General features: G+C 52.1%; 1 protein-coding gene across 1 annotated transcript; it reads left to right on the top strand.

The window, feature by feature from the left end:
• Nucleotides 1–5,304: 5,304 nt before the first annotated feature.
• Nucleotides 5,305–18,629, top strand: LOC147602050 (uncharacterized). The gene is made up of 10 exons (XM_086743934.1): nt 5,305–5,513; nt 6,292–6,406; nt 6,674–6,847; nt 6,934–7,040; nt 7,491–7,628; nt 16,357–16,492; nt 16,607–16,684; nt 17,159–17,311; nt 18,121–18,288; nt 18,489–18,629. Exons 1-10 carry the CDS (start codon nt 5,305–5,307, stop codon nt 18,627–18,629), a joined length of 1,419 nt encoding a protein of 472 aa, XP_086600060.1.
• Nucleotides 18,630–19,595: the final 966 nt, after the last annotated feature.

The raw sequence follows: 19,595 nt of genomic DNA, 5'->3' as shown, positions 1-19,595 counted from the left end.
CCTAGCGGGTTTGGATGAGGAGAGTCCTGCTTTTGAAGGCTCGTTCAGGCTCTCTTCCCATGCAGGCCCTTGGCACGTCTCTCTCTGCCCTCGCTCTGAATGAAAATCAGTCCTGCAGACGTCTCCGAGAGGGAGCACGCGTCTGTGTCCTTTTCCTCTGCAGAGGCTTGAACCATGATTGTGCTCAGAGCAGGGACTAGCACTGAGCTACTGGTAATCATCAGTTACCAGACTCTTGCTGCCTTTTCAGAGCAATCCTCCTGGTGCTCAGGGCAGAAGGTGCTGGGTGAGCTTCTGGTAGCCAGGGAAGCTTTGCAGATCGCACAGAGATCCGATGGATTTGGAGCTCGCCAAGGGGAAGGGTGTGAAGGAGTGGGCACAAGCTGGAGCAGGCGGAATCCCTCCTCAACCTAAGGAAAAACCTTTTCTTTTCTGAGGGTGGTGGGAGAGCGGTGCCAGGAAGCAGGGTGCTGTGCTGCTCCCTCGGGGACGGGGAGCCAAAGGGGCTCCCATGGCAGCAGGGCAGGGCCCAGCCTCGGCCTATCCGAGAGAGGGGAGCAGGGTTGGGCCAGGGCGGGCAGACGGGGCAGCAGACAGCCCAGAGGGACAAACAAGTGCCTGCAGAGGCAGCAGCTCTGCGGGCAAGCCAGGAATTCAGGCCAGGCCGGGCTGGGGTTCAGACCCACGGGTGGCAAGCAGGGTCAGACACAGCCCAGTGATGGCCAAGCAAGGCCGCGGGGAGGCCAAGGGCAGGCCGGGAAGACAGCCTGCGGGCTGGGGCCTGCACCAGTGTTGACGCGGAAGTCACGGACACTGCACACGACCAATATGATCAAGGAAATGCCGCTTTATTGTTGATACATCCCGGTTAATATAGCCCTTCTAATTCCCTATCATGCACAAGCTCTTTACTAATTGGCTAACTAGATCATGCACGCGCTCTTAGCTAAAATATGATTCGTTAAGTCTCTTTGTTCATGCGCACGGTCCTCTCCACCTGCATCCTGCTTCACGTTCTGCTTTCAGTCACGTACACCAGCCTTTCCTCCTCCTTTCAAGGTTGCTTCATCACTTTCTCACAGACGGCCTCCGCGATGTCCTTGAAGCCTGCTGCTCACAAACATAACAACTCCTTTTGGTCTGGATTGTTCGCTAAGTGTCCTTGATTCTCCAGATATCCAACACACCAGCGTGGTCCGCGGCCAGGCACAGGCACAGCTGAGACAGAGCTGGAGCTAGCGACGCCATGACAGAGCTCAGGCAGGGCCTGGAGGCTTCTGCCTATGCCTCAGTGAGCATCTTGGGCCTATGGGCTGGAGGCCCAGGGGCCTGGGGTGGGGCTGGACACCCTGGCTCAGCCTGCTGGTGGCTTATTTGTGCCACAGAGAGGTTGTGGAGTCTCCATGCCTGGAGATGCTCCAAACTGGACGTGGACCTGCACCACCTGCCCTGGCTGACTCTGCTTGGAGCAGGGCGTGGACAGACTAGATGGATGAGATGAGGTCCCTTCCAGCCTCAAGGATGCTGTGCTTTCAAGGCCCAAATATCTCCAGTGACACGGAAGTTTCACGCTGCAGGCACTGTTTTATTGGGCTAGACGTCCTGCCCGCTCTAATGCGCGTGTCTGACCTGAGCTGTAACCGTAGTCTTCCTTGGGCTACATGCAACAGACAAAACAACTGCAGACTGTATCCAGCGTCTCCAGGCACAAGGATGGCAACAGCCTTCTCGGACACCAAGTCATCTTGTGATGTGTGTTGCCGCCAGTGAAGAATGGCCATAGAGTTAGCCAGGCAAATCTTGATTTCCAAGCCCAGGTCATGAGGAAAGAGTCTTTGGGGACTTCTCGAACTCCCCAGCCAGCAGGTCCTCATCTCTTCTGCACACCTTCAGGAAAGCTGCTGAGAAAGTGCCCTAGAGGCATTGGTGTGCCACCCTCTGGGTGGCTGGGCCAAGCCATGCAGTGCCACCACTCTGGAAATGAGGGCTACAGCAGAAAGAAATGAGTCTCCCTCTCTCCCTCAGCTGAAACAGTTTCCCTAGGTAGTTCCCTTTGCTGCTGCAGAAATGCTTTTGTCAGTGCAATGCAGAAGGCAGCATGAGGGAAGCCACAAGCAACTAAGAGGGACAGCTTCGTAAACCACTGACAACAATTATGCCATAGCCTCAGGCAGAGCGAGAGGACCCCTGTGACACTGGTTGCTCACCAGGCAACACCAGCTGTATCATAGCTCTGCAGGGTCAACTCGCCAGAGTTGTTCTAGTCTCTCATTGGGCTTTCCGCTAAGAGCTTGCCAAGCTGACATTCAGATGCATTTTTATACTTTTGGGACTTCTGTTTCCCACAGCGCAGTTCGAGACCTGCAAGTGGAGAAGAACCATCATGCTTCAGGTCTGGCTGGGCTGCAGTGGAAGCTGACAGCTATGGAGGTCCACGTGGCCCAGACCCCACCTCTGCAAACACAAGCAGGTAGCTAGCTAGGCATTGCAACTTTGACAAGACACTCTTTCACAAATACACAAAGTGCACTTGGCAAAACCAGACTGACATAATGCTCCACCTCCTCTCCAGGCAAACACCCTTCACACTCGTGAGTTAACAGATGTCCTGGCTCTAAAACCAAAACGGCCTTTGGAGGACACCAAAGGTGTCTTCAAACAGTAAACCGCACCCATTCTTCGCATACTTGAGAAGGAGAGCTCTGCCAAGGAACACTGCTGCAAAGTCCCAAGAAAGGGACCTTTACAGGTCCCTTCTAACCCTAACTATTCTATGATTCCCAAGGCAGCAGCGAGCTCCGTGGTGATGTGTAAGCGGAAGAAATCTGGCTGCTCAGCAGTCCACTCAAAGACTCCTGAGCGCAGCACTTGCCCTGATTTTGCTGCGGGGCAGGGGGAGACAGCTCCAGTGACAAGACAGCATGAGGCAGGACCAGACTGGCTCTGGCCCTCGCTCCTCCTCCTCTCCACCATCAGGTAGCTGCTAGGCATTAGGTAGCTTCCGAACTCCCACACAAGCAGTTCAAAAGGTCTGACTCAGGATCTCTTCTCTAGCTGGTAGCAGGTGGCACAAGGGAACAATACATCCAAACAAACGCCAATATTTTTGGTTTGCATGTCTTGCACTGGTTCTCCCCAGAGAGCGAGTGTCAGTGCCAGAAGCAGCCGGTGGAAGCGCAAGAGTCTTTTCTCCACGCAGGAGACTTTCTTGGCATAGCACTGCCCCAGCCACCCTCTGTGTTCTGCAGCAACAGCTGAACAGAGCACAGGAATCAAGTGCAAGGGAACATTTTCTTTTCTTGCTATCCTGACAACCCCCACAGCTGCTGCCAGTTCTGTCTGTCCTACACACATGGCACTGCTGCCTCCAGCTAAGCACTCGGGCGCATCCGGAGCGCGGGTTATGCCGAGTCCCTGAAGGACGCCACAAAGAATAAGGAGAGGGAGCTAACCGCTTTCAGGAACATGCAGGGCCTTCTGACCTCGCCTTGTGGAACTGCGGGTGTCCAAGAGCTGGAAGAACGCAGGCAACGATAAGGAACCAACACAGTGGAGCAAGGCTTCGCTTTCTGCCATTGTGTGAAAACAACAGGACTCTCTTCTTGCGCCCCAGCGAGACAATGCTACACAATTTTCAAAGATGCTTTTGGCTTAGATGAGGTCCTTTCACACTCTTCTTCTGAGATTTGTGCTCTGGTGGACTTCTGGGAGAAGGCCTCTACTTCTTTTTCAGGCTCCAAGTTGGAAAGGCCAGGCTGGAAGCCACAGTCCGGCAACAAGCCAAAACCATTGAAGCCCTTCAGAAAGAGCTGCCAGCCTCTGCCTCAGGAAGCTTGTCGGAGCCTTCCCTGAAACCGTGAACAGGAACGCCTGTGATGTCATCTGCAGAGCTTTGTACCGTCCCGACTTGAAATTTCCCAGCCGGGCTAATTTGGGTGTTGGTGTCAGTGTAAAGAAGGTGCCTTTGCCCATGGCCAACACGAAGCAAATGAGCCTGGGCAGGGCTCACGTGCTACACGCACCTGGCACTGTGTGCCGAGGAGCTGACGCACGTTTTCCTCGGGATCGCAGGAGCTGAGCCGCCTGGCAGGAGAGCACGCCGGGGGACTGACGCGCGGATCAAACTCTACAACTCGGAGAGCCTTATAAAGCAGGCATGTTTATTTGGCGCCGGGTGCGTGGGGGATCGCTCCTCCAAAAGCACACACACCGACAGCACATTTTACCAAAAATGTATACGGTGCAGGTATACATATTCATAGGATTGCACAATACAGACATACATATGCATGAGCGAGGCGGGGTTATTAAAAAACACTTGCGTAAGCATTTCAGATCTGTGTCTGGTGGTCGTTCACTTCTTCCTCCAGATGAACTTCAGTCATTCACCCACGCTCTCCTTTCACTTGGTGATTTCAGCAGTTTCTTAACGACTTCTGACCAACATTGCAGCTCCCGTTATCCTGTCCTTTGCTGGACGTATCAGTCCTCGACAAATACCAGTTTCTGGACAAATACCGGTCCCTGACAAGCTTAAGCGAGTTTCAATGCAAACAGGATCGTTAGGCGTTGTCCAGCAGACAGCGAGCCTCCTGAATCAAGCAATATGCAGACAGTTACTCCCCTACATCAAGCAATATTTAGCAGAGAGTTAATTCCCGGTATCAGGACATGTGGCCACGGCAGCGCGCGCGCCTCGTCCCGGCGGGGTGCGCGTTCACACCAGCCCCGACGGGGGGGTCACTGCGAGTGAGGGCGAGAGCCAGGCGAGAGACCGCCCGACGTCCCCGCCCGCCCGAGCCAGGCGCTGGCCGCCTCCGGCTCCGCTTTTGGGGACCCGCAGCCCCAGGCTCCGCGGCCACGCGCTGAGGGCAAACGCGGAGCGGGCGAGGCGAGGGCCGCTTCGGCGACTGCCGCAGCCCCCGGCCGCGGGGGCGCCCCGACGCCGCAGGCAGCGTAGACTCCGCAGTCTGCGTACACTTACGGAGCCTCCAGCCAGCCTGTCACCCTGTGACGCCCCCGCCGCGCCCTCTGTGACGCCCCCCGCTGCCGCTGGAAAGCCGCCCCCGGCAGCCGCCGCCGCTCAGTGCTGTCGCCGCCGCGGCGGGACCGGCAGCGCGTCTCGGGCCGGCAGCGTCGGGGGCTGCGAGCCGCGGCCGCCGCTCGGGGCTCCCCTCTCGGCTCTTGTCGCCCTCTCTCCGCCCTCTCCCCGTCCCTTCCCGTCCCGGGGCTCGCCAGAGCCCGCCGGCCGCCTGCTGCGGCTGCTCACGCCGGGCCGGCCCGCGCCCTCGTCCCCGCCGCAGCATGCAGAGCCTCCGCGGACTCTTCAGGAGGGGGCGGCAGCGGCCGCCGTCCGGCAGCGCTCCCGCGCCCGGCGCCGCCGGGGCCTCCGAGCAGCGGCAGAGGGGCCGGGGCGGGCTGCACAGCGCGGCCGCCGACGGCGACCTGGCCCAGCTGCAGCGGCGCTGGTGGCTGAGGAGACTCCGCATCAACGGGCGCGACGCCAACAAGCAGTAAGGGCCGGGCACTGCCCCTAGCAAAGCTTCCACCCAGCCCGGCTGCAAGAGCCGGCAAAGCCCAGCGGGGTCGCAAGCGCCCTCGGAGCAGGGCCGGCTCCACAGCGCTGGCCTTGCCGGAGGCCTGCCCAAGCTGGGACCGGAGCCGGCGGGTGCTCCGCTCCGCCCTGCCCTGCCCTGCCCTGCCCTGCCCTGCCCTGCCCTGCCCTGCCCTGCCCGCCTGGTGCCTGTAGTGAATCTTGTGTGCGGCTCAGCAGGCCTTGGGCCAGGCACAGACGGCTCCTTTCCTGTCGCCAGACTGAGTGGCTTGTTTGAGCAGGGCACGGCTTCCCCTTGCTGTTACAGGTCCCATCCCCTGCGTCTCTGGGCACGCCTGGCGCGGGACTGATCCGGGCAAAACCCAGGGCCTTGCGCAGTCTCCGCAGACTTATGCAGCCTCCGTAGACTTCAGGCTGCCAAGACGCGGTCTCCTTTTGCTGGCCTGGGTGGCTGGGCAGTCCTGCTGGAGGCCTTGGCACAAGAGCCTGCTTGGGCAGGTTCAGTGACACAGCTGAGGAAATGCCTCCTGACTCAACTGTCCCCTGTTGGGGACTTCTCCTAGACAGCCCCAGGCTTTGGGTGTGCATCTGCTGCCACCGGCTCTGAACAAGAAAGCTTGCTTTCGGCTTCCTTTTGGCAGCTGAGCTTTGTGGCCCCATGTGGCGAGTTCCACAGCCTGAAACCATGTCTTCAGCTGTCTCCCTGTGACAGCTAACTGAATATCTTTAATTCCTAGGACGCCTCTGCACCTTGCTTGTGCGAACGGCCATGCAGATGTCGTTCGCTTTCTGGTAGGACAGAAGTGCAAGCTAAACCCTCGCGACAACTATAAGAAGTCGCCCCTGATGAAGGTACGTGGAATGTGTTATGCTGTTGTACGTTGGGCTTATCGATTACGCGCTGAGCGATACGTACCTCGCGTGACTCTTTACATAGGTCTGCATAGAATTGTATCCTGTGATTCTACGAAACAGGCAGGTTGTAGTCAGCGGGGATGGGGCATATGTTGCCTGATCTTTGCAGACGCTCGTACTTCCCAGTGTTGGGAAGATGCGGGAGTTCTGACAGAGAGAAACGTAGACGTTGGAAGTTATTCTGCCTTTGTGTCTTGTTTCCAGGCAGTAGAGCACCGGCACAAAGAATGCGCAGCTATTCTGCTGGAGCACGGTGCCAACCCTGACCTCCACTGTGCCAGCGGCAACACTGCCCTTCACCTGGCTACCATCATGTCTAGCAAGTCGCTAGTGGAGCTGTTACTTGAGCACAATGCCCATATCGATGCTAAGGATGATGTAAGCTCGGATTTTGCGTAAGGCTCCTCTTCTCAACACTTGCTTGACTTTTCTCTGTTATTCTAAGGAGATTATATCTCTTTCAGTTCGGGTACACTCCGCTTGCTGTTGCGATCACGAGGCGCTGTCACGAGATGATTGAGTTGCTTCTTCAAAAAGGAGCTGACGTGCACGCTCAAGATAAGCATGAAAGGTGAAGGCTTTGTCAAAAGTGCGCACGGGACTCCTTAGCATTGTTCAGGCTGGACTGATGGGAGGCATCGGAATGAGCTTTGCAAAAGAACCTGGAGCTGCGCAGAAGGAGCTCCTTCTGCGTGACTTGTGAAAGCAGGCCCGCGCCCGGCGGCTCTCTCACCTCAGGGGACGATTGCCGCACTGAGGACTGCAAGAAAGCGTTGGCTGTGGTGCCGCCGACGCACATGCACAGACTCCCCTGTCTGCTCTGGGCAGGTGGTTGGCCTGGAGACCTCCTGCGGTCCCAGCATCCTGAATTCTCTGATGCTTCCGTGTGTTTGGCTGTGCTTTCACTCCAGCTCTAGGAGAGGGGAAACGAGTTGTTTGGGAAGCAAAGAGGGGTTGAAGTAATGGCAGTGCAATGTCTGCAGAAGCTGATGTATTTCCTATCATCTCTTGGATGCTTTAGGACCATTCTTATGCTTGCTGCTGTTGTTGGGGATATGAATATCATACGACTACTTCTTCGGCATGGTGCTGATCCTTCTCAGAAAGACGTGTTTGGTTGCACAGTTACGAATTATGCCACAGTATCTCCATATGCTGAGTAAGTGGTTGACATCCTCGTTAGAGCAGCTGCACTGACAGAGTGTCCGTGCTGATGTAGGGCCCTTTTTGGTGCCATCAGCAGGGTTGAATGAAGTGTTGAGACCTTTGTTGAAGCCGGGCTCAGTGACATCTTCTGATGCATCTCTTTCCCTGTCAAGAGTGGATTTGTAGGTTGAGGAAAACTTTCCCCCACAGTTCTCTCTGAGAATTCTCCCAAATGTTCTGACAAGCTCCACTCCACCAGACTGACTCGCAACTACCTGCCTTTTGTTTCAGAGGGGATCTAAATGATATCCTCTGAGTTCAAGCATGTTTGAGGGTTGCTGTAGCAAAACAAGATGGTCATTCCTTCCCTCCAGGCTTCTGGCACAGTACCAGTCTTGTGCTAATGCACCACTTTGCACAGCAGCCTTGGTCAGGCGCACGGTTTTTATATTTTCTTTTCTTGTTTGTTTGGGGTTTTTTTGTTTTGTTTCTAGTTCTGCTTACGAGGCAAACCTGAAAGTGGTCTCTCTCCAGATCCCCAACTGACCCTCTGCCAGGGTTGTTAGAAGATAACACCTCTGCAATGTACTGAACCCCTGCAGTGCCTGGAATGCAACCGCAGTCTTTGTTGGGCTCTTGATATCCCACCTAGGAGGTCTGTAACCTCTCAGGTCCTCACACCAACCATGGGAATTTCCAAACCCGTTCAAAGTCAGGACTGGGTTTGAGGAGACATCACCCTGGCTTGAAAGGTGACGAAGTGTTGCTGCAGCGTTAGGATAGCGTCCTGCTGAGGTAGAAGCCTTGTTCTTAGATGTCTGTCTGCCGGGGGACTTTTTAAGCTTCCTGGCCCTGGAAATGGAGAGGAGGTGTAACTCTCTGCAGATGGCTAGGAATATGTGTAGGATGGCTCACGAATGCCTGTTGCTCTTTCAGTAGAGCGTGGATGAAAGTGTGTGGGGGGGTGTGTTTTTACAGAATGCATTTCCTTCCCTTCTGTATATAGCACTGCAAAGCAACTGGAAGAATATGGGCGCTGCAAAAGGACGGGAGATTGTTCTGCGGGAGGCACAGAAGGCGCAGCAGTACTTGACAGCTCTTGCTCTGGGAAGCCTGCTGAATTTCCCTTGGGCGCACCTGCACTGGCCACAGCAGGTAGGATCCTTCACCATGAAGGAGGTGATGACGACAATGCACTGTGGCCTGCAGGAGAACGCGTAAACGCTGACTGGAATGCAGGGGTGGAGAGATGTGGAAAGGCAGATTGAAATAGCAGCTAACAGCAGCAACGTGCTTCTTACACCCTCTCTAGGAGTCTTGCCAGCAGCAGGAGCACAGCAGGAGGAACAGTTTGATTCCCCTTCTGATTATGAGGTACCTTCTCTGAAGGGAAGGCAGTGGGGCCCCACTGGCCTCCCTTGCTTTTGGTCTCATTTCCCTCTGCTTCAGCTTCCTCCGCACGCTCCGAACCGGGACCTTGCCATGCTGTGCTGGTTTTCACGCCTGTCTTAATTTACACAGTCAGATGATGAAGGTCCAAGTATTCGGCCAACCATTGTCATGGTTACAGCGGATGTCCACCACGGAGCCCGCTGGGAGCCAGTTGCAGAGGAGCCTGGCAATGGTAATTTCCTGATGGACTAATGGTTACCTTTGTAAGCTTCTCTAGACTGAAGTGGACAGCAAAAAGCAGAGTGAAATAAGCACTCACAGCAGCATCGCGTTTCTTTCCTCTTTCGTAGGTGACTTGCCAGCGGCGGGAACAGAACAAGAGGAAGATGAGGATTCCTCTTTTGATTCTGAGGTAGAATCCTAGACCCAGAATCATTGTGGTGGGAAAAGTCCCTGAAGATCATTGAGTCTAACCACAAATGTTACACTGCCATGCCCACCCCTAAACCGTGTCCCTAAGCACCACATCTATGCATCTTCTGAACACCTCCGGGGACGGTGACTCAACCCCTTCCCTGGCCAGCCTGTTCCAGTGCTCCATAAGCCTTCCAGCAATGAAAGCTTTCCTAAGAACCCAGCTAAACCTCCCCTGGCCCATCTTGAGGCCATTTCCTATGCTGCTATCAAATCCCTCTTGGGCAAAGAGAGCGACGCCCACCTCACCACCACCTCTTGCAGTGAGGGGCCCAAAACTAAACCCAGTGTTCAAGGTGTGGCCTCCCAAGTGCCGAGTCCAAAGGGACAATCACTTCCCTAGCCCCGCTGCCCACACTGTTTCTCATACAAGCCAGGATGCTGTTGGCCTCCTTGGCCAGCTGGCCACACTGCTGCCTATATTCAGGCACCCGTCAAACAACACATGCGCATTACCGGGCGATACACATGCGGGCGGTGGGAGGGGGGTTACGAGGTGGGGGGTGGGTTGGGGGGATAGGGCTAGATTTCTCGGAACCAGCTCTCCATTCACGTTTTGCAAGACAACAGGAGTTGCCTTGCGAAATAACGGGAAGCCATTGCTCGGGTGGTGGTTTGCTGTTTCAACAATGTTGAGACAAATGTTTGACACAGTCTTTTACACCACCCCGTGGCTCAACATTGTTGCCTCAGAGACGGAGTTCCATGGTGGCATAAATGATAGAGGAAAGGAGAAAGAAAATAATAAAAAAGAGAAGAAGAATAAAAGAAAAAAAAAAGATATATGCAATTCTGAACATTATTGTTTATCATTTAGTGTACAAAGAGATATAAATGCTAGATACTTCGATTTAATTAACAATATCTTATCTAAGTAAATTACAAAACCAGAACATTAACATATCAACATTTATCTTACAACTAAAAATTTGTCCCAGGCCAAGTTTGAGGCTTATGGCTCTGGGGGATCAGAAGAAGCAAGTAATTGTTTACAAGGACAATCATAAGATAAACAAAGATAAACCACCAAAACTATAGCAATGCACAACATCATAAACGCCTCAAGATAAAGCACCATCAAAATGTTAAGCATTTTGTTCACTTCTGCAACCATTTCTTTTCTTTGGCAAAACAGTTCAGTTTTTGCTTTTTGGTGAGGCTGGCGACCAAGTCCTCGTGGAGCTTGTGGCTGTGGAATTCTGGCCCACCGGAACGGGGGTCTGGATACACAGCAGGAAAATGGATTTCCCTGCCTCCAACTCAGAGCAGTCAATAAACAATGACACTATAAATTTGCTGTCAATTTTATATCACCCCGTGGACCCATGGTGGTTCCAAAAAGAAAAAAAAAAACCACAAACCAAAAGAAAACAAACAAAAAAAAACCCCAACCAAACAAAATCTCATATCTTTCCATCGTCTAGCGATGTTGAGACATTAAGTAACCTTTTCAGTCTCTATCACCACCCTGTGGCTCAGCATCGCTCACCAAGGTTGAAGGGGGAAAAAAAAGAAGAGGGAAGGGGGGGTGAAGGGACTTAGTTATGCTTATAATATACGTATGGCCACAAAATGGGTTTATATTGTTGTATGATACGTTGAGGGGTTTCTTCATTTTTAATATCGACCACCCCAAGGTAACATACCTTAATCCAGGTCACATATAGCAATTTGTGGATATGATGTTCACAGATCCAATGATGTCAAATAACCTATTCAAAATCATACATATAACACAAATAAAGATTAATAGATTAACCATGACTATAGTAATCATCAAAACCATAGATTTAAATATCAATAATATTTTTCCCACCCCGTGAGTCCCAATATTTTCCTAAAAAAAAAGTTTTAGGTAGGTTTCCAGGTTTGCCTTCAAAGTTATATGATTCTAACAGTTACGTGTTTGGTTTGCCGTACAAACCTGATATGTTTAACCCCATCAGGTGAAGTCACAGTGGCCGCTTGCATGCGAGTCACCACGCTTTGGATTAATTGAATTAGGCACAGTATAATACAAGGCGGGGGGCGGGGGGGGCTGTTTCTGCTTGTTTAGAAGGAAGAAGTTTTTTCGACAAAGTCAAAATTCCACATTGCTCCGCCTCACTCTGCATCAGTGCGGTGATTTGTGCTCCTGTGTCAATTAAAAAGGTTACTGTTTTTTTTTCTGTGGCCCTACAGCCACTGTAATCAACAAATCCCCTTTCACATTTAAGGTGAGTTGTTTTATAAACATCCACCCTCCGTTTCCCCCCCCACCTTCGGGGAACGGAGGAACTAGTTTCCCATCACCCTCTTTTCTGCATCAGTTTCTTCCCCAAGGTCTATCCATGGTGGGGCACTAGGGGTTGTTCCAAAATGGACTTTTTGCCCCGATCCTGTTTGTACAAGTTTCTCTAATTTCTGTGTTGGAAGCCCATCCATTACATCTCGGGGAATACCTGTCTGGAGTCCCGGTTGCTGCCATTCCTGACGGCCGAGGGGTCTCCCTCTCCCAGGATCAGTAAGTCAGACCGACTTAAAATCGTGACTTCTCTTGACCAGTGCTGGCCAGCCTTCACCTTTTTCTGTGGCTCTTACAGCTCTGGTTTCAGTGTTTTGCCCGAATCCACCAACAGGACCGTATGTCCTCCCAAAATTTATGAGTTCTTGGGCTACTTCTCCCCATGTCCACACTTTCCTCCCTGTCCTTCTATGATCAGGGGTCACTGTTCCCTCCAGAGCACCGGTAAGTCTGTCTGCCACAGGGGTACTTTGTATCTTCCCCTGTAGCTGGATCCCAATGGGTTTCAGGGAATCAGGAAGTCCTCAGATTAGAGGAGTCATCTGTTCGGGATCCACAGGCATCATCATTGGAGAGCCCTGGTTAGGTTTGAGCTCTCTATCATACATCATTTGCAAACAAGCAGCCTTCTGCACACTCTCCACCAGTTGACCCACTGTGCCCATGATGGCTAGGGGGTCTCCCCTCTCCAAAGGGTTCAGCCCCCCAGCCCAATATGCTGCCCTCTGTGTCAAAGACCATGGGGCCCGATAATTGCCGGTAGTTAAAAATACACCTGGACACCAATATCCTACCGCTTCCTTTTCTGACAACAAGATTCCACCCCCCCCAACAACGACACTCTCCAGACATCCTCTGTGTCCGATTCCTTTGAAGTCCTTGCAAAATCCTTCCTTAATTTTGCCAACTCAGTTGCTGTAAACGGGACCTCTTTAGTAACAACTTGGGGATGGTTATCGGTTTCTCCCTCATACACATATTCAGTTTTAACTAGGGGATACATGTGAGGGGGGTTCTCTACAATTTCTTTTGCTTTTTGCAAGTCCCCCTGAGGGTAGATTTGCCTGATTCCCTTATCTTCTAACTTCAACTCCACCTCTCCACACGAGTCATTTTCTCTCCACAATTCTTCTGCGGGGATCTCATCACAAACATTTGCACATTTGCAAGCACCCATCTCACCAAAGAGGGGTTATTTCGTCCTGAGAGGGCCGCACCACAATTTTAACCACAATTCCCCCCCCACACACTCCCAGGAGGGCACACCTTTCAAATTTCACAAAAGGGGGGGGGCCACACCATAATTTTACCACAATTCCCCCCCAACATACGCTCTCAGGAGGACACACCTTTCAAATTTCTCACGAAAGCACTTATGTCACAAAAGAGGAGTTATTTCGTCCTGGGAGGGCTGCACCACAATTTTTTTTACCACAATTCCCCCTCCACACTCTCAGGAGGACACACCTTTCAAATTTCACAAAAGGGGCTTGTCTTTTGCCCAATTCTATCACTGTCCTTCTCCGGCTCTTTTCCTCGCAGACAAACAGAACCGCGGATCCGGACTTTGCACTCGCTTTGTACCAACGTAGGTCTCAGTCATACACACACACACACTAGAATTTCTAATAAAGCAACTGGACACTTTCTGTTTCTCCGAGAATCCTGCCGACTACGCCAATTAAATAATGTCACGTTCCGATTTCGGACGAGAGGAAGGCACCCTTGCGTTCTAGCCGACCTCAGACGAGTCTGGGAGGCTAGGGGCGGCTGGACCGACCTCTCACACACCGGAGCGTGGTTTTGTTCGTATTCTCGAGAACAGAATTAAGACTCAAAACGGACTCAAGTGCCGGGTAACTTTATTAACCCGATAAGAAGTTTGTAAATGGAAGAGAAAGGAGAGAAAGGAAGGAAAGAGGGAAAAGAGTTTCAGTTGTAATAGCTACCGCCACAGAGCTGCGGCGTCCTGACAGTCCAGTTCGCTTGATGGGGGAACGATCCGGCCGGTGTTGGCCGTCTCGATGTCGGTTCCGTGGATGTGTGTTCCGGCGAATGTGTATTCTGTTGAATGAAGTGAAGAGTAGTGAAGTGTAGAAGTGTCGAAGTCTCGAAGAAAGTGTCTAAGTCTAAGTCTGGAAGTCTAGAAGAACCTTCTCTAGACTGAAGTGGACAGGGAAAAGCAGAGTGAAAAGCTTCTGACGTCCTTTGTAGGTGCCTTGCCAGCAGTGAAAGCAGAACAAGAGGAAAATGAGGACTCTTCTTTTGATTTCGAGGAAGAGTCATAGAACCAGAATCACTGTGGTGGGAAAAGTCCCTGAAGATCATTGAGTCCAATCGTAAACCTTACTCTACCATGCCCACCCCTAAACCGTGTCCCTAAGCACCACATCCACGCGTCTTCTGAACACCTCCGGAGATGATGATTCAACCACTTCCCTGGCCAGCCTGTTCCAGTGCTCCATAAGCCTTCCAGCAAATAAAGTTTTCCTAAGATCCCAGCTAAACCTCCCCTGGTCCAACTTGAGGCCATTTCCTATGCTGCTGTCACATCCCTCTTGGGCAAAGAGAGCGATGCCAACTTCACTACCACTTCCGGTCAGGTAGTTGTAGAGCGAGAAGGTCTCCCCTCGGCCTCCCTTTCTCCTGACTAAACAACCCCACTTCCCTGCAGCGCTGCTCACAGGACTTGTCCTCCAGACCCTTCACCACCTTCCTTGCTCTTCTGTACACAAACTACAGCACCGCAATGTCTTTCTTCGAGTGAGGGGCCCAAAACTAAACCCAGTGTTCAAGGTGTGGCCTCCCAAGTGCCGAGTCCAAAGGGACAATCACTTCGCTAGCCCCGCTGCCCACACTGTTTCTCATACAAGCCAGGATGCTGTCGGCCTCCTTGGCCAGCTGGCCACACTGCCGCCTCATATTCAGGCACCCGTCAAACAACACCCCCACATCCCTTTCCACCAGGCAGCTTTGCAGCCACTCTTCCCTATCTAAGAAGGACTCCCTGGGGTCTCCCTGGCCTCCCTTGCTTTTGGTCTCATTTCTCTCTACTGCTGCCTCCGCCACATGCTCCAAACTGGGACCTTGCCATGCCGCTGCTGCAGGCAAGCTCCTCAGTTTGGACTGGGATGAAGGAGGTCAAGCTAATGACTCGGCTCTCCTACCAGCTGTCCTTTGAGCTGGACTTGTAGTACAGGATTGAAGCAGTAAAGCTTCCCACCAGTTATGATCCTCTGAAATCCTACCAGGCTGGCGCTGTGACGATTGCTGTTTTTCCTCCACATAGGTCTCTTCTCCACATCCAGTCCGTGTCAAGCGGTTGCCCATGGGGTATACAGCCTAGACGCTTTGCTCCCTCTGTCTACTTCCTCTCTGTCTCTTGGGCAGGTGTTCTTCAGTTCCTTTTGAAAGCCCTGCTCCACAGAGATGCCTAACACGCTGCTTCTGTTTGCCGTTCTCCTTCGTTCCGTCACCTGATACAACGTTATGGGTGTTGGCTGAAGCAAGAGCTTTTCAAGTGGAAGTGGGTTCGGGATGAGTCTGTGGCAGTTTTTACGCATGTCTTTTAATCTTTGGACCTTACGCATGCTGAAGGTCCAAAAACTGGGCCAACAACCATGGTGCTTCCTGATGCAGTCCACTATGGAGCCCGCTGGGAGCCAGTTGCAGAGGAGCCCAGCAATGGTAATTTCCTGGTGGACTAATGGTTACCTTTGTAAGCTTCTCTGGACTGAAGCGGACAGGGAAAAGCAGAGTGAAATAAGCACTCACAGCAGCATCGCGCTTCTTTCCTCTTTTGTAGGTGCCTTGCCAGCGGCGGGAGCAGAACAAGAGGAAGATGAGGACTCCTCTTTTGATTCTGAGGTAGAATCCTAGAACCAGAATCATTGTGGTGGGAAAAGTCCCTGAAGATCATTGAGTCCAACCGCAAATGTTACACTGCCATGCCCACCCCTAAACCGTGTCCCTAAGCACCACATCTATGCATCTTCTGAACACCTCCGGGGACGGTGACTCAACCACTTCCCTGGCCAGCCTGTTCCAGTGCTCCATAAGCCTTCCAGCAATGAAGGCTTTCCTAAGATCCCAGCTAAACCTCCCCTGGCCCAACTTGAGGCCATTTCCTGTGCTGCTATCAAATCCCTCTTGGGCAAAGAGAGCGACGCCCACCTCGCCACCACCTCTTGCAGTGAGGGGCCCAAAACTAAACCCAGTGTTCAAGGTGTGGCCTCCCAAGTGCCGAGTCCAAAGGGACAATCACTTCCCTAGCCCTGCTGCCCAGACTATTCCTCATACAAGCCAGGATGCTGTTGGCCTCCTTGGCCAGCACATAGGTCTCTTCTCCACATCCAGTCAGTGTCAAGCGGTTGCCCATGGGGCATACAGCCTAGACATTTTGCTCCATCTGTCTACTCTTCTACCTCTCTATCTTGGGCAGGTGTACCTTGGCCCATTTTGAAAGCCCTGCTCAATAGAGACGCCTAACACAGTGGCCCTGATAGCCCTGTATGCAGTCCATTGCAGAGGAATGTGGCAATGGTAATTTCCTATTGGGACTAAGTGTAAGCTTCTGTAAGCTTCTCTGGAGTGAAGCCGATAGGGAAAAGCAGAGTGAAAGAGGCACGCTTCGTACCTCTTCTTTGTGTGTCTTGCCAGAAGCAGAAGCTCTGCAAGAGGAAGATTTTGACTCCTCTTCTGAGAATGAGTTACTTTCTCTTCCACAGGTAATGCAGAAGTAACGCTTCTGTAGCCCCAGTGCTGAAATGCGCTGTGATGCTGTCGTGTTGCTGGGGATTCCTTTCCTCCCTCTCGGTCTTTCTCTGTTCTTGTTCGCTCAGATTTCTGCACCGGGCAGAGAAGAGCTTCAGCTAAAGAAGGATGCTTCAACTCAGGCAGATTGTCGAGGCTACAGACAGGTGACTGTTAAAGGCTGATCTCTGTACAGAGAGCTTTTCTTCGTACTGAGTTCATTTTCAAGTGCTGCTAGGAGGACTTTAGTGATTCTGGACCTGAAGTGTATTTTGGACCTCCTCTTGTTCGCGTTGTGAAGCAGAAGAGCTGCATAAAGAGAGAAAACTCTTCGGTGACACATCGGTGACACATCTGCTGTATTTTAATCCAAAGCCTTGCCCAACACAGGAGCGATATGAATATTTTAAAAATGGAGCAAATATGCCTTTTGAAGAGCAGCTCTGCAGGCCACCCCAGAGCTGGATGCAGTACTCCAGGTGGGGTCTCATGACAGCAGAGTAGAAGGGGAGAACCACCTCCCTCAGCCTCCAGGCCACCCTGAAGACCGATCTAGTGACATCATCCCATGAGTTAAAGCATCCCTCATGTTGTCATCTTCTTACTGATCTCTCCGTGCTCAGGGAATACCATTTCTTTAGACGTGGGTCAGGCAGCTGCAGCAGGAGCTTACCAATGCTTTCAGAAAGAACTCCCTGGCAGAAGCTTCACTCAAAGCTAAGAAGCGCTACAGCAGCCACCTGCAGGAACAGAAACTGCAGCTGCAGAAGCAACTGGACAGGTCTAAAGCTAAGGTATGGACAAAGCCCGTCTCTTGGCTCTTGGCAGGGGCCCCGGCCTTTCTGGGAGCAAACCAGAGTGGGGAACTGATCCATTCCTGGGGGTCTGGTGTAACCCAGGCTGGTTCAGCACACGCCTAGCTGTGATGAGGGGGCTGGGAGGGAACAGCACCGCTGCCTTTGGTGCCTGGCTGTTTGCACCGCTGGAAGCAACAGCGGAGGGCTGCGCTAAGGTGGCCTTAGTACCCTGGGCACCTTTGCAACAGGAGTAGCTTGAGAAACATGTAAGCGACTCGCCTTGTTTTAGAAGCGCGGCGCCTACGATTAGAAAGGCCACTAACCGTGAAGTGGCTCTGTCCTTAAATGGACAAGGGTGTGTGTATTCCTTTCAGAGAGCTGCTTCTCAAGTTTCATGGAGCACATGTATTTGCTTCTCTGGGGTTTGGCGAAGCAGAGTGTGTGCTGATGGAGAAAGAGTAGGCATACTGGAGTGCTGTGGCGGTGCTTTCTTGTATTCCCTCATGACATCATCATTGTTATGGAGTTGAAAAGTCACTTCAGGAGCAGAAGGAGCTTCTAACTGGGTTGGAGTAGCCAACAAGGGGCTGCAAAGTGTTTGGAGCCCTTGAGAGAGGAGGACAAGGAGTGTTGGGGCAGCATTTAGGAAGCACTGTAGGAAATCAATGTAGATGTAGGACAGGGGCCCCTGTGTAGAAGGTCAAGAAGTAACATGGCTTTTGGCAGTTGACGTGAGAGTCAAAGCAGTCCACTCCTTTTTATCAAAGCTAAGCTGGCTACTGAGGATTCTTGTTGCGGTCTGACAGCGGCAGGAATTGAAAGAACGGCGTATCTGGACTGAGTGTTATGCCGAGTCCCTGAAGGACGCCACAAAGAATAAGGAGAGGGAGCTAACCACTTCCAGGAACATGCAGGGCCTTCTGACCTCGCCTTGTGGAACTGCGGGTGTCCAAGAGCTGGAAGAACGCAGGCAACGATAAGGAACCAACACAGTGGAGCAAGGCTTCGCTTTCTGCCATTGTGTGAAAACAACAGGACTCTCTTCTTGCGCCGCAGCGAGACAATACTACACAATTTTCAAAGATGATTTTGGCTTAGATGAGGTCCTTTCACATTCCTCTTTTGGGATTTGTGCTCTGGTGGACTTCCGTCATAAGTCCTGTACTTCCTTTTCAGGCTCCAAGTTGGAAAGGCCAGGCTGGAAGCCACAGTCCGGCAACAAGCCAAGACCATTGAAGCCCTTCAGAAAGAGCTGCCAGCCTCTGCCTCAGGAAGCTTGTCGGAGCCTTCCCTCTTCATGAGCTACAGAGCCTAGCTCCATAATCCTGTGAGGAATTTGTAAGATGAGGTTTTCCTGAAAAGCCTAGGAGAGGTCAGTTCCTCTGTTCTACTGAGTAGAGGCTGCTCTGAAAGTCCTGCTGGCCCATTCCCCAGCTTTCCGGCTTTGAGAGTTGTCCCATTATGCTATCACAAATCCTACTTCATGCCGTCTTTGTTAGGGGGTTGACAATAATGCACCGGCTTAAGTATTGTCTGCTTTAGACCAGTTGTGAGGTTGAGACCTCAGGCAGCACTTCAGACAGTCATGCAGTACCAGGGATTTGGTACCTTCAGTTGCAGATCTGTGGTTGAGAGTTCCAAGAGGAGACTGGACTTGGGAGAGTCGTGTTACCTTCTTTGTGGAGAACACTGTCTGCACCTTCTGCATAAGGATCCTGTTCCTGTGCTCCTCGTGTGATGTATCTTTTCTATTTTGAAAATGTCAGAGTGAAAGCAAGAAAGTGAAGCAGGCGGTCAAGTTGAAATGCCAGTCAGAAGCACTTCTGGACGAAATGCGGAGAAGGAACACTGTGCTGGAGGAAGAACATAGCAGGCATGGCTTTTTAGTGCTTTAAAGAAATGTCACGTTGAGTAGAAGTCAAGCTTTACTGAACTCTGATGTAAAAGCACGTACGTAACGGTCTGTGAGCAAATTCAAGCCCCGCATTCGATCTTGCACAGTGCTCCTGTGCATGAGCCTATGGTTTTAAAAAGCTTCAAAAGGCCTTGCAAATGCAGACTGCCTGCAGTTCCCCTGGGAGGGAAGCGAGTCTTTTCTTCCTCCATCCAGGTAGACTTTGGGCCCTCCAAGTGATGCTGGAGGGCTGGCTCTTCTCAGTAATTCCTGGCCTGTCGAGCACCTTACAGATGAAGCAGGCCGTGACTGTGCTGCTTACATAAGAGTACGTGAGAAAGGCCAACTTGCTTTGCTTCATGCTTTCCTTACTAATTTGCCATGCAG

Source organism: Chlamydotis macqueenii, chromosome 1 (genome assembly GCF_036417535.1).
Source record: "Chlamydotis macqueenii isolate bChlMac1 chromosome 1, bChlMac1.mat, whole genome shotgun sequence".
Taxonomy (NCBI): Eukaryota; Metazoa; Chordata; class Aves; order Otidiformes; family Otididae; genus Chlamydotis; species Chlamydotis macqueenii.
This window is presented reverse-complemented; position numbering and strand designations above follow the sequence as displayed.